The sequence below is a fragment of the Meriones unguiculatus genome, chromosome 1 (assembly GCF_030254825.1).
Source record: "Meriones unguiculatus strain TT.TT164.6M chromosome 1, Bangor_MerUng_6.1, whole genome shotgun sequence".
In the NCBI taxonomy this organism is placed as follows: domain Eukaryota; kingdom Metazoa; phylum Chordata; class Mammalia; order Rodentia; family Muridae; genus Meriones; species Meriones unguiculatus.
The window spans coordinates 63,193-77,766 of NC_083349.1; the positions used below are offsets into that span (position 1 = coordinate 63,193).

At 44.9% G+C, this 14,574-nt stretch overlaps 1 protein-coding gene across 1 annotated transcript; it reads left to right on the forward strand.

The window, feature by feature from the left end:
• The first annotated feature begins 6,360 nt into the window (after nucleotides 1–6,360).
• Nucleotides 6,361–14,319, forward strand: Spink4 (serine peptidase inhibitor Kazal type 4). Its single transcript, XM_021634493.2, has 4 exons — nucleotides 6,361–6,518; nucleotides 10,890–10,930; nucleotides 12,536–12,648; nucleotides 14,183–14,319. Exons 1-4 carry the CDS (start codon nucleotides 6,449–6,451, stop codon nucleotides 14,226–14,228), a joined length of 270 nt encoding a protein of 89 aa, XP_021490168.1. The 5' UTR covers nucleotides 6,361–6,448; the 3' UTR covers nucleotides 14,229–14,319.
• Nucleotides 14,320–14,574: the final 255 nt, after the last annotated feature.

Consider the following 14,574-nt stretch of genomic DNA (forward strand, 5'->3'; position numbering starts at 1 on the left):
CACTTCTTTATTATTGTGTGTTTGTATGCAAGTGCATGCTGGCGGGGGGGGGGTGTTCTTGTACCATGATGAAAGTCAGAGGACAACTTTGTACATCTGTTCTCACCTTCTACCTTTACGTGATTTCTGGGCATTGAACTCAGGTTGTCAGGTTTGCGCTACCTGTGTTTTTATCTGTTGAGCCTCCTCAAAAGTACTTCTGTTTCTCTGAGCCAGAATCTCAGTTGTATTCCAGGCTGGTCTATGAACAACACTTGGCAGCTGTCGGGAGCCGTGACTCAACGGCCTGCTTTGATATTTAAATCTCGGCGGAGAGATGGCTTTTAGGAGGCCTTTACTAATGGCAGAGGAGAACTTGCAAGCCCATCTCCTTTTGTTTGTGACAACAGGTGGGACAGCTTGTGAGGGTTACACCTCTTCCTCAGGCTCCTTGTGCAAATTAACCTATTGTTCTGAGATGTTTTACTGGCTAAAAGTAACTACTCAAAAAATAAAGTGGTCAGAAGGCTGGAGGCAGAGGAGGCAGGCAGAGACTTGAAACTTGCTGCTGGCACTGCTTGCTGCAGCAGTCTGTCTTTTGCTGTGGCTGTCGAGTCTGGACCTTTAAAAAGTTTCCTGTGTGCTGTGTGTTTATTTTATTAATTTTAATCCTCACATCCAACTCAAGAACCGTTTGACTCTGCCTGGCTGGCTCCGGCAGATTGGCGCCCGGACGTGGGACTTGAGATACAGGGAACCCATGAAGGACACCGCAGTGTTTGGCTCGAGAGCTCGCATTAAATAGAAGGGGTGCGGTGAGTAAATCCCAGAATAAAAATGGGACAAGGCATTAGCCTAGTGTTTTCTTTATGGAACTTAATTAAAGGTAGTCTGTATAAGCAACAGGAAACTGAGAAAGCTAAACTTTCAGGCTCAGAGAGAAGGAGGTTAGAAAGATGGCAGGCTTCAAGAGAAAATGTTATTATACCATCAGCTCCTCCCGAGGAGTTGTATTGCCCTTCTGATGACAATAATTTCTTGCCAGAAGGAGACTTTGAGGAAGACTTGCAACCTAATGACGTTGCAGAGTTGGAGGAAGAACCAGATCAGCACTATTCTGAGAGATACCCTCCAATTCAGGCTATGCTTGTTAAAAAGCGTCAGCCTTGGCAAAAAGAAATCAAAAGACTGGAGTATGGTTTGGAGGAAATAAACAGAAAAATTGGAGCATTAACTACTAGAGAAAATAAAGCTCAATCTCGTACTCCAACTCCATCATTGGTGGAAGGCTTAGGCCCTCCTCCTGGGAATACTACAGTTGCAATGGCCCAGAAGGCCTTTCCCTTTGTCCACTGTATGAACATCTGTATCTGCTTTACAAGCTTCTTTACAAGAAGCCAGGCAGAATGGAGAAGACGTATCTGAGTTTTATAGTTTTCCAGTTTTGGAGCAACCCGATGGACACGGTAATATGGTGAGAGTCCATGCTCCTATACCTTTTAAACAGATAAGAGAATTAAAATCTGCATGCTCCCAATATGGACCTACGGCGCCTTTCACCCTGCCTCTGCTGGAATCCATGTCTATTGAGGCTCTCTGCCCAGAGGACTGGAAACGGTTAGCAAGAGCATGCTTATCAGGAGGAGATAATCTATTATGGAAGTCAGATTTTGCAGAGCATTGTCAAGCTACAGCTGAACTTAATTGAGCTCAGCAAATTCCTATAACTTATGACATGCTTGCTGGAGAAGGAATCTACAGGGAAATAGGACAACAATTGGATTTTGATGTGGCCGTTTATGCTCAGGTCAATACTGCTGCCCGGAGGGCCTGGAATAAGCTTCCACAAGCAGGTAGACAGGTGGAGGATTTGTCTAAAATCTGTCAGGGACCTAATAAGTTATTTCAAGATTTTGTGGCAAGATTAATGCAAGCAGCAAACAGACTTATAAGTGATAAAAAGTCTGGACTGTTATTAGTGAAACAATTGGCTTATGAGAATGCTAACAGTGCTTGCCAAGCAGCCTTGAGACCTGTTAGAAACGAGAAAATGGGGAAAAGGCCAAGGATTGGGGTACTAAGTTACAGACAATAGTACTCATCCAAATAATTAGGTTAATAACAGCTAAAATTCAAAGCTCTCTGGCTGCAAGGTCAGCTCTTTCTGGTAAGGGTCCACCAATTTATTGAAACATCAACTAAAATAATCAACTGGGCTTTGTTTGTTACAGCGTAAATTGGCTAAGACCCCATTTAAAATTAACAACAGGAGAACTAAAACCACTTTTTGACATTTTAAAAGGAGAGGCTAATCCTTTGTCAAAAAAGGGAACTTACCAAAGAAGCTCGTGATGCTTTGCAAAAGATAAAATTAGCTATTGAAAAGCAGCATGTTCCATATATTGATTATTCAAAAGAATGGGGTGCATATATTTTGGCTACTGTTCATACTCCAACTGCTGTATTGTGGCAAGAAGGACCATTATTATGGTTGCACCTGCCTGTGTCTCCTGTTCAAGTTCTGACACCATATTATGAAGCAGTGGCTAGTTTAGTTCAAATGGCTCGCACAAAATCTCATAAATATTTTGGTAGAGAGCCCTCCTTAATTGGAGTCCCTTTTACCAAACAGCAAGTAGATTGATTATTTCAAAATGTAGATTGTTGGGCGATAGCTTTTGCTCATTATTTAGGACGTATTGATAATCATTATCCAAAAGATAAATTACTTCAATTTGCCAATGAGCATGCTTTTGTATTTCCTAAAATAATTAAACAAAAGCCATTACCTCAAGTTCCAACAGTGTTCACTGATGGATCTTCAAATGGAAAAGCTGCTTATGTACTAGAGGGACAAACTTTTTTTGCAAACATTGCCAGCCTCAGCTCAAGTTGTAGAATTACAAGCTGTTGCTGCAGTCTTTAAAAATTTGGCTTCTACCTCTTTCAACTTGTATACTGATAGCCATTATATAGCTAAAGCTTTACAAGTCCTAGAGGCTTGACTCCCAATCATTTATGGCAAATGGATGTAACTCATGTCCCAGAATTTGAGAAACTAAAATATGTTCATATAACAATTGATACTTTTTCAGGATTTATCATGGCAACTCCCTTAACAGGGGAAGCCACCAAACATGTTATAAGTCATTGCTTAAAGTGTCTTGCTGCAATTGGTATACCTTCCATTAATATAAGTCATAAAACGGGCATTCCATGTAATTTCCAGGGCCAAAATATTATAAAATGAGCCCATGGATCTCTTAATAACCAATTGCAAAAAATAAAAAAGGGGGAGTCATATCCCCAAATATTAATCATGCTCTCTTTATTTTAAATTTTTTGAATGTGGATACACAAGGCCGTTCTGCGGCTGATCGATTGTGGCATCCTAATACCAAAGATAATTTTGCCCAAGTAAAATGGAAAGCTCCAATTACTGGATTATGGCAGGGCCCCGACCCTGTATTAATATGGGGAAGAGGGCATGTTTGTGATTTTCCACAGGACGCAGAGGGAGCCAGGTGGATCCAGAGAGGCTGGGACGGTTTGCAGTTGTTCCCCAGAGAGATGTTCCCGCTGCTGACAGCCGTAAACTCTGCCCTGACCTAGACTGAAAAGCTGCAGTGGACCTGAGCTCCTGACACCGCTTTAGCTTCATTCTGCTCCTGGGAGAAGACATCATGAAGAAAAACCTCTTATAATAAACTGGACTTGACTGTTTTGTTAATAAGGACAAACTTCAACAAAATCAAAAGAGAACTAACTGTGAAACTTTAATCTGGCTCTGGTTTTCAGCAGAGCAAAACAGACTTGTTTCAGGAACTCTTGGGGGGGGCTGTAACTGCCTACGTAAATGCTCCTTTTGTTTTGCTGTTTGGAGATGTTAAGCTTTCAAATGGTTCTGTTTGCTCGACAGCCTTTTACTGTGGTTCCTCTAAATGTTTCTCAGACTTGGTAATTTACACAGGGAATCACCTGCTAGTCACTTTTGGAGTGTTACTTTGGACTTGGCTTGTGATAGGAGACAAGCTCCTATCAGTGACAACTAATATCTGCCTGAAGGCCTTTTGGTGTGTCAAAGCTGAGCTGATCTGCACAAGATCATATCACAGTGTCCACCCTAGCAGAGGTTGGTAGTCAAAGACAGGTAAGTTTTCTCTGGGGTGTATGAAAATTCATGTACAAATATTAACCCAAAAATGGGGACATGAATAAAAAATATATACCTTTCGAGAGAAACAACCTAAGACAGGCACAATCTTCTGCTCCATAACTATTAAGTTATGGCCAATTTTAAACATATAAAAAAGGGGGACATGTCATCATGACTCAGCGGCCTGCTTTGATATTTAAATCTCAGCGGAGAGATGGCTTTTAGGAGGCCTTTACTAATGGCAGAGGAGAACTTGCAAGCCCATCTCCTTTTGTTTGTGACAACAGGTGGGACAGCTTGTGAGGGTTACACCTCTTCCTCAGGCTCCTTGTGCAAATTAACCTATTGTTCTGAGATGTTTTACTGGCTAAAAGTAACTACTCAAAAAATAAAGTGGTCAGAAGGCTGGAGGCAGAGGAGGCAGGCAGAGACTTGAGACTTGCTGCTGGCACTGCTTGCTGCAGCAGTCTGCCTTTTGCTGTGGCTGTCGAGTCTGGACCTTTAAAAAGTTTCCTGTGTGCTGTGTGTTTATTTTATTAATTTTAATCCTCACATCCAACTCAAGAACCGTTCGACTCTGCCCGGCTGGCTCTGGCAGGGAGCAATCCTCCCTCCCCAGTCTCCTAAGCACTGAGATGGCAGGTATATGCCACCATGGCCAGTTTAGTCTCTCTTACTATGTTTTACTGAGAGGAGGTCACAGGTATAGGGCCAAGCCATAGAGCATGTGAAGTGTGCTGTGTTTTATTTTTTTTTTTTAGATTTATTTATTTTATGTGTATGAGTGCTTTTCCTGCAAATACATGTGCACCACATGCATGCCTGGTGCTCAATGAAGTCAGAAGAGGGCTTTGGATACCCTAGAAATAGAATTATAGATGTTTGTAAATCATATGGGTGCTTGGAATCAAACCGGGGTCCTCTGAAAGAACAGGAAGTATTCTTATCTACTGAGTCATCTCTCCAACCTCAATATGCTGTAATTAAAACAAAATATATTGTCAGTTAGTTGTACCCACTTCATGGTATCAAAAAAAGGAGTGGAGATGAATGGCTTACCAGTTAAGAGCATATGCTGCTCTTGCAGAGGGCCCAAACTCAGTCCCCAACACCCACATCAGTCATCTGCAACTCCAACTCCAGAGGATCCAATCTTTCTGAGCTCTACAAGCACCTGTGCTCATATATGTGCATACCCACACACAGGCACACATAAACACGTATGTAAAGAAAAAAAACATTAAAAAAAATAAAAGTAAGTTTTAGGGACTGGAGAGGTGGATCCCTGTTTAAGAGTACTTGCTGCTCTTGCAGAGGACCTGGGTTTGGTTTCCAGCCCCCACACAGTGTTTTACAACCATCCATAACTCCAGGGTATCCAACACCCACTTCTGGCCTCTGAAGGCACCAAGCATATACATGGTACACACCCATACATGCAGGAAAAACATTCAAACACATAAAAACAAAAATAAGTGACTCTGAAAAAAATGCTTTAAAAAGGTTTTAAAATCAGTACTTCATTCCGCATTTGGCAAAATGCTTTCCTGCCTGGTATCACCACCGCACTCGATGCCGCCCCAGAATGGAAGCAGAGCCAGAACAGTCATCTTTGTTTCATGTGTTGGTAAACTGAGGCCCAGTTGGGCAGGCCTGGTTGTACTGCTCAGAAGGATGAAGCAGAAAGTTCAAGTTCAAGGTTTATCTGCCCTACAGAGCCAATAAGAGGCCTGACTAAGCAACTAAGCAGGAGCCTGTCTCAAAGAGTAAAAAGGGGGTTGGGGAATGTACCAGCAGAAAAGCATTTGCCCAGCCCTCACAAAACTCAGTCCTGGGCACTAAAACCAAAGAAACACTCGACTGAGTTCCAAATAAGGAAAGCAGCTTTTTTGAATCATGGATTTGGCAGAGGTGGCCCTGACAAAGGCACTGTGATTCTCTTCCTCTATCTCTGCCACTTACTTCTCATCCCCTGCTGTCATCTCTGATCTATTTTGTGTTTCTCCCTGCTTCCACTCTCTCCCACTTCTCTCCTTAATAAGTGGAGTCAACTTTGCAAACCATCCAAAAAACCTTTGCTCTCTCTGAACACCTGCCAGCCCTAGCTCTGTCCCTGGCCCCAGCCCCAGCACCATAAAGTCTGCATCATTCCTTGAGCAAGCCTTTTCCAGGTGTCAGGATGAAGAGATTAACTTGGGGTGACACTCTGGCTGCCAACTGGCCACAGATAAGATAAGGGTGTAGATCGGCACAATAAATAGGCACCAGCCTCACTCTGTGCCCAGACCACAGTGGGTGAGTTCACACCAGCTCATGAGCAGCATGGCTATGCATCTGTGGTTGGTCACCCTGACCGTGGTTTCCTTCGTTGCCATGGACAGGGGTGAGTGGATAGAACTTGAATTCTCAGAAGCTTGATCTTAGTAGGTAAACTTGTAGGGGTGGGGGCAAGGCAAGGCCTACAGTTTCCTGTGAGACCCGTGCTTTCTGCATAGTTCTTTCTTCTGCATTCATTCTAGAATAGTGGGAAAAAAGAAATGGGTTCAGTCCTGACTCTGGACCAGAACTGCCAAGTCCTCATTGTGGACTGGAGGCTGAGGAGACAGAGCGAGCAGTCAAGCCTCAGGTTGACTATAGGGTGTCAAGTGCTAAGAGAGACTTGGCCTGGGCCCTCATGGTCCTGTTCTGCCTTGACAAGGTAAAGAATGGAAGCCATCTGAACATATGGTGGGGGCCCTCGGGTGGCTAGACATATACAGCAGAGATGGGATTCCTCAGGCAGGCCTGGAGCACCTCAACAGTCTCACAGCTACTGTCTGGGACTTTTCTGGCCCTTTAACATATTAGGGACCAACACAAACAAACAAAAAGCACTGTCCCAGCAGATCTTAAACTTGGTGGGATAGGGGAGGGGATAGACAATGAGTACAATGTAAGTACACAATAAAGGCTAAGGGAAGTATGGCACTAGGAGATTGGGGTTCAGAGGGAGCTGCAGTTTTAAATCAGGGGAGGTCTCTTAGAGAGGTTCAGGTTTGAGGAACACTTGAAAAAGGTGAGGGAGTGAAGGTTGGACAAGAAAGTTCCCCATCATGGAGGGGACTAACCGATATGAAGGCCCTGAGGTAGAAGCATGTCTGGAATGTTTAAGGTACTGTGTGGATGGAGGGAGTAAAGGGCATGGGAAAGTGAAAGGAGATGGGGGGAGAAGAGGGGGAGAGGAGAGGGGAAGGGGGAAGGGGGAAAGGAAGCAACTGGGAGCAAAGTCTTGGGAGTTAATAAACATGTGAGACTCAGTGATGAGAGCCAGAGAAGGGACGTTCTGCCTTTTAAATTTTTGAAGTTTTTGTTTTGCTGTGTACTTCAGTCTCATCTTGGACTTTTGATCTTTCTGCTTCAAATTCCCAAGTGCAAGGACTATAGGTCCCTTCCTCCACTCACTCAGCCTTTGTAAGTATTTTTTTTTCCTAATAGTTACAGGCCATGAAACACACAGTATTTTTGCTCAGAAAATCTTATGGATGTGCTGTGACAACACACAAACTTATATGTTCCAAATCTCTATCAAGATGCAGAACTCGGAGGCTGGAGAGATGCCTCAGTAGTTAAGAGCACTTGACTGTTCTTCCAGAGGTCCTGACTTCAATTCCCAGCAACCATATGGTGGCTTACAACCATCTGTAATGTGGCCTATTTCCTTCTTCTGGTGTGCATGAAGACAGAGCGTTCATATACATAATACTTAAATAAGATACAGAATGCAGCTGGTCGAGGATTACACTCTTGTAATCCCAAGACTTGAGGTAGAAACAGCTGAATATGAGAGTTCAAGGCTAGCCTGATCTACATAGCAATTTCTAGGCCAGCCAAGGCTACATAGCAAGATGTTATCTCAACAACAAACAAACAAACAAGATACAGAACATTTCCAAACCTCCAAAAATTTCACTCCTGGGGTTCAGCAGTTAAGACCACTATCTGTTCTTCCAGAGGTCTTGAGTTCAATTCCCAGCAACCACATGGTGGTTCACAACCATCTATATAGGGATTTGATGCCTTCTTCTGGCTTACAGGTGTACTCGCAGAGAGAAGACTCAGATGTAAAATAAATGTAATTTTAAAAATTATTAGAAGAAATTTCACTCCTACTAGTCCATCCTGGCCTTTTCCTGTCTCATAGGCAGCAGTACTGTTCAGTACCTAGTGGTTCACACAAACACACAATACTCCAATCTGCCTTCTATCACACACTGGCAGGTTTGTTCTAGATGCAACACGATTGGAATCCCACTACATGGAGTCTTTTGTATGTGTTCCTTTTGCTCAGCCAAATATTTTTGCAGCTTAGCTTCACTGTGTATATCGGGTGCTTTTGTTGTTGCTGTTACTGTGTTTTATCTTTAAAATTCTTACTTTGAAGATAATGTACATGTTTGTATGTTTGGCGGGTATATATATATATATATATGAGTGCAGGTGCCTGAGCAGGCCAGAAATGGGCATCAGATACCCTGGAGCTAGAGTTACAGGCAGTTGTGAACTGTTCAGTGTGGGTGCTGGGACCAGAACCCAGGTTCTTTGCAAGAGCAGTATGTGCCAAGCCAACTCTCCAGCCCTGTTTGCTAGACGGGATCTCTTTATGTAGTCTAGGCTGACCTCAAATCCTGATCCTCCTGCCTCAGCCCGAGTACTGGGGTTTCAAGTGTTTCTATTATGGTGGTTTAAATGAGAATGTCCCTCACAGGTTCAGGTATTTGGATCCTCGCTCCCTAGTTAGAGTGCCGTTTGGGAAAGCTGTAGAAGCCTTGGCGGAGAAAGTCCAGTACTGGGGGCAAACTTTGAATGTTGACAGTCTTGGTGCTTGTGGTTGAGAATGCGAGCTCTCACTTTGGCTCCAGCCACTGTGCCTCCTGTTTGCTCCCATTTTTCCTTGCCATGTTTCCTTATCCCACTGGAGCCAAAAGACAAAATAAATTCCTTCCTTCAGAAGTTTCATTTGGTTATGATGTTTCATTACAGCAACAAAAATTATGTAACACACTCACACTGCAGCCACTAGTTGCTTTTTTGCTATTTATCTGGGTGTTGTTTTGAGACAGTCTCATTCTGTAGCCTGGCTGACCTAGAACTCACTCTGTAGCTCAGGCTGGCTTTGGGCTTGTGGTGATACTCCGGAACTGGCTCTTGCATGTGCTTTGTTTTCCTTGCTGTGTAGTACTCCACTGTATATATGCTTCATGCCTTATCTGTTCTCTTCTGGGAAGACATTCGGGTCATTTCTAGTTATAACCATTATAAGAGAAAACACTATGGTGACAAGCTTAGGTTTACATTTTGATCTCCCATTGCCAAGCTGACAAGGCATACTAGAGGTGGCAGTTTTCATCTATGCCTTTTTATCTTTGTCTGGAAAATCCCCAAGAAAAGGTCAAATCAGAAGATAAGCTTGCAGTAGATGTGGGATTCTAGTGCTGGAGACAGCTTTCTTTATGGTAACACAGCTTTCTGTTCCACACAGAAATGTAGTCCACCTTCCCACAGTCTCTTGCACTGACAGGATCCTAACGTGAGGCAGGAAGAGCCCATCTCTCCATCAGACTCTGGACAGCCCTTCAGAGTCACCTAGAAGTATCCATGCCTTCTCCAACCTTCAGAGCCTCTCTTTCTCCACCTGGGCCTTAGACACAGCCCAAGTTCTCTCGCCCACCTGCTATGCCCATGGACACACCACTTTGCTCATTCACATCCGATAAGCAGCTCAGGCAAACCTTGAGGGCCACAACAGTGTGTCAGGAGTCAGGCCTGGGGTGGCAAACCTGTGTGACTCATAGCTCTGCTTTATCCGACCATGTTATTCAAACTCTCTGAGGTCCATCGCAGGTCGGTTAAGTGTTCCAGCAAACAGAGCCAAGACTGCTAGGAAGTATAGAAATGCTACACACCCAGAACAAGAAAGTTGGCTGAATGTATGCATATGTCAGGTGGCCCTGCAGGAAGCTTTGGAGCTGGGTGGCCCCTCCAGCATGTTCCAAAGACATGAGGGCTGGGTCTTGCAGCCACACCGTTATTAGGACCCATGACAGGGGAGGCAAGGTAAGGTGAGGCAGCTCCATTCCCCAAGGATAATTCCTAGGAAGCAACTGGCTGTGAACAGACAGCACTCCTCAGACATGTGCTGGACTCTGGGTAGCAGATACAGCATTCACTCTTCCTTCTGTTCCTCCACTCTTCCTTCTGTTACACAGTGGTGAGAGTATGGAGAGAACCAAAAGACATACAGCTAACTGATTTTTTAAAATATGTATTATTTATACAGTATTCTACCTGCATGTACACCTGCACACCAGAAAATGACATCAGATCTCACTATAAATGATTAGGGGCCACCATGTGGTTGCTGGGAATTGAAGTCAGGACCTCTGGAAGAACAGTCAGTGCTCTTAACCTCTGAGAAATCTCCAGCAGTAACAGCTGATTTTTTGTATTATTATTTGATGGAACACAAAAATTCCACTGGGATCTGCGTAATTAGAGTAATTAGTAATTAGAAGTAATTCCAGACTTTCTGTCTTTATTCATATAACCCAACAATATGTCAGTTGTCTACTAGTCCCACCATCTGCATCTCCCTTTCTTTGAGAAGTCCAGATTGGCAGCACCTAGGTCAGGTGCTCCACAGGAGGCATTCTCACATTCTGACCAGGTAGCCAGAGCTGACAGCACAGCACTTTATTTTGCTCATTTTGTCTTTCAGAGCTGCAAGTGTCAGCAGGGAGGCTTCTTTTCTCAAGAATGGTAAGGCCATCACTCTGTTGGAGTTCTCATGCACTCTAGCATATCTGCCCTTCTGCTGACACCTTCAACTGGCCAAAGGCTGCCTCCTGAACCTGCATTTTCCTCAGACACCTCCTCCAGACTAAGCAGGCTCAAGCTCCAAACCTGGCCTCAAGCCCTCAGGATCTGGCAACCCTGGTCTCCAAGGTCCTTTCCTCAGCGGCAACTCTTCACCCAGCGTGGCAGCACCTGCTGTGCTGTGTAGCACAAGACAGGTCACAGGTTTCAGACCCCAAAGAGGTCACACCCCAACACACTGAGGGGCATGTTGGCCTCTACCATGCACAGCTCCTTGTTTGCCCCTTCACTTTGTAAGTGGGCAAACACCAGGCTGCCTGATTCCACCTTGGGTCTCACACCTCCAAAGACAAGGCCCGAGTATCACCTCAGGATCTTCCCTATTCGTTAGTCCTTTGAACCCAGTCTGACTTGGTTCCAAAGAACTGAATACTTTATATGTATGGCTTCAGCTAACCCTATGTGAGAGGAACACTGTCATCTATCATTTTCACTGAGGAGAAAACTGGGGCTCTGAGAATGTAAATAGCTTACCAAGTTTACAAAGCCTCAGTGGCTGAACTGGGGTCGCTAGAATGCAGACTTTAGTTGTTTTGTTTTGTTTTTGAAGCAGGGCCTCGTGTGGTGGAGGCTGATTTTTAACTAGTTAAATGACTAGTTAAATAACTGTATCCCTCCTGCTTCCACTGTCCAGCTGCTGGGATTGCAGGTATGCGCCACCACACCCAGCTGCAGAGCATGGGTTTCTACTGCTACCCTTGCACTGCCTCTCTTGCCCTCTCCTTGACCCAGGCTCCAATCCCAGTCTTGACTCAATTCTCCCTCGGCCTGAGAACCTCTCAGTCTGAGACTAAGCTATGAGACCTGCATCATTTCTCCAGCCTTCCTGCAGAGTCCTGAAAGGCAATAAAGAGCTGGGAGAGCTCAGTCAGTAACTGCCTGCCTTGTAAATGTGAAGACCTGAGTTTGACCTCCAGTGCTCACATAGCCCTAGTACTTGTGAAGCTGAGACAGAAACATCCCGAGTGCTTGCAGGGTACTGGCCTGCTCTCCCTGGTGAGTTCCAGGCCATGAGAGGACCTGTCTCAAAACAAACAAAAACAATGTGAATGGTTCCTAAGGAACAATATCTGATGTTCAATGGCCTCTACAAATACGTATACATTATTCCCCACCCCCTCCAACACATACATGCACACATATGCACACATAAAAAAGACCATTTTGGCCTTGGTAAGTGAGACATTTCCTAGGAATGATGGATGGCTGGTCACTGGGCTCACAAATGGACCCAGAGCAGATTTTCTAAATACATCCAATGATGACTGTGTGAATCAGTCCCTGGAAGTTTTGAGGGGCACAGACTTCCTACACACACACGAGCACACGCAGGATGTCACATACCACAGCTCAACAGACACAGGTTCCACATGCACACACACAAGCAGACACACCATGGAGTCCTGAAGGGTTGGTTTCATGTTCCAAGCAGCACCCTCGGCCCATGAGCACTGCCTCTGAATCATCCACTACTTCTTTTTTTCACAGCCCATCTGTGAGCACATGGCAGATCCTCCAAACTGTTCCCAGGCACCTAACCTGATCTGTGGCACTGATGGGCTCACATATAAAAATGAATGCCACCTCTGCATTACCAGGATGTAAGTTCCCTCCCCCTGTCCAACTTGTTTGGGTGGCCCCCTCTCTGGGTCATGCAAGTCTGAAAGGAGCAGGGCCTGACCTCATCTTCCTTCACACACACTGACTTGGCCAGAGAAGAGTCCACAGGCATTTGTCTAACAGAATGAGCTAAATGTAACTCAAAGAAAGCACAGGGATCCAGGTCAAAAGCCAGAAACTGACTGGGTAGAGTGCTGCAGAAACCCTGTTATTTTCCTTGTTCTGTCCCTGACTAGACACTCACATCTGATCTTTCATTCCTCTAGCCAACTACAGCTACTACCTGAGAGCCTCTCTAGTCTATGGGAATAGGCTAAGAAAGGGAGACCAAGGCAACAGTCAGCTCCCTCAAGATTCAGAGGGAGTTACACAGAAGCAGAAAATGAGCAGGGCCAGAGAAGACTAGAGGAGGTAAAACCCAGGCTCATCCCTGCAACATAAGCAGAAATCAGCTAGAGAAAAGGAAGAATTGTAATTCCAGGAACAAGGAAATTTGAAAAGGTCTCTAAAGGAAAGTTAGTTTATGCTTAAGGAAGAAGAGGAAGTTGGATATAGCAGAATGTGAAGTGGGGAAAGAAATGATAAATGAGACAAGCAGAGGCTAGACCACAACCTTGGTCTCAGTATCCTCACCAGTCAAATTATCAGACTGAGAGCCTAGTGAGATCAGGGAGATAGAGATCTTTGGCTAACGCCAAGCTCTTTAGGCAGATGTGAAAGTCTGCACTGGAAGAAATGTAAGTCAATAGGGTCCTGGCTCTGGTCATGATCAAAGCTTATGGTAAAGGGACATTTGGGGGCAGAACTGACATCCTCAGTCTATGATTGGAGGATGAGAGGAGAGAGGATAAAGAACAACTGACCTTCCTCCCTTCCCTTTCTCTACTCTTTCTGAAACAGGGTCTTGCTATATTGCCCAGACTGATCTTGAATTCCTGGTCTGGTTTGGTTTCAGTACTAGGGATTGAACATAGCACCTCCCATAAGCTAGGCAAGCACTCGACCATTCAGCTACACCTGCACCCTTCATTCTTAAACAGGCCTTGAACTCATTTCATAAATCTCAGGAGGGCCTTGACATTAAAATTCTTTGCCCAGACTCCTGAATAGGGGATCCCAGCCCTGTGGTTCCAGCCCTAGTACATGTTACTTATGGCCTGGGATGGCTAGTGGTAAGATGGAGGCTCTAAGGACAGCTTTGGGATGCAATGATGTTTATGGACAGTTTGGCCTCTGATATATTTTGGTGAGGCCATGCTATAGGTGCAAGTACAGAACAGAGGTTTGGTGGCTGTCAGCAAACAGTGGTAGCTGAGACCCCAGGAAGCTAGAAGTTCTCAGAGCATGTCTAAGAGGGTCAGCTTCTAGAGGGTGTGCTAGCAGATCCCTGAATCTGCATCGGCACAGTTCAAGGTTGGGATCAGCACGGACTCTACCTGGACAGGACCTCATTTTTGAATCATCTCTTACAGTTCCTACAGTTAATGGCCTCATCCTTGTCTTCTCTGATTCTAGGAAAACCAGAAAAGACATCCAGATCATAAAGGATGGCAAATGCTGAGCTCAGAGGTGCACTCAAGCCATGAAACTTCAAGCTGAAGAACACTGATGCTCCAGAGGCTATGATATGAAATAAAACATGCAGCCCCAGACGGTGATGTGGACCAGTCTTTGGGAACTCTGGGGAGACAGCCAAAAGTATGCAATCAGCTTCCCAGCTGAATGTTACCCAGCTGCCCTGGCAGTCCCCAACCTTGTTACACGTCCCAGGTTAGGGCTCCAGTCATCTTCTATCTTCTTGAGGGCAGACTGACCCCAGGGCACCACCCAGTGCTCCACCTACCTCAGGCCAAGAACCTAAGTGAGAGGAGCATCCTGATGCCATGTATGAGGTGAAATGGCCCTGA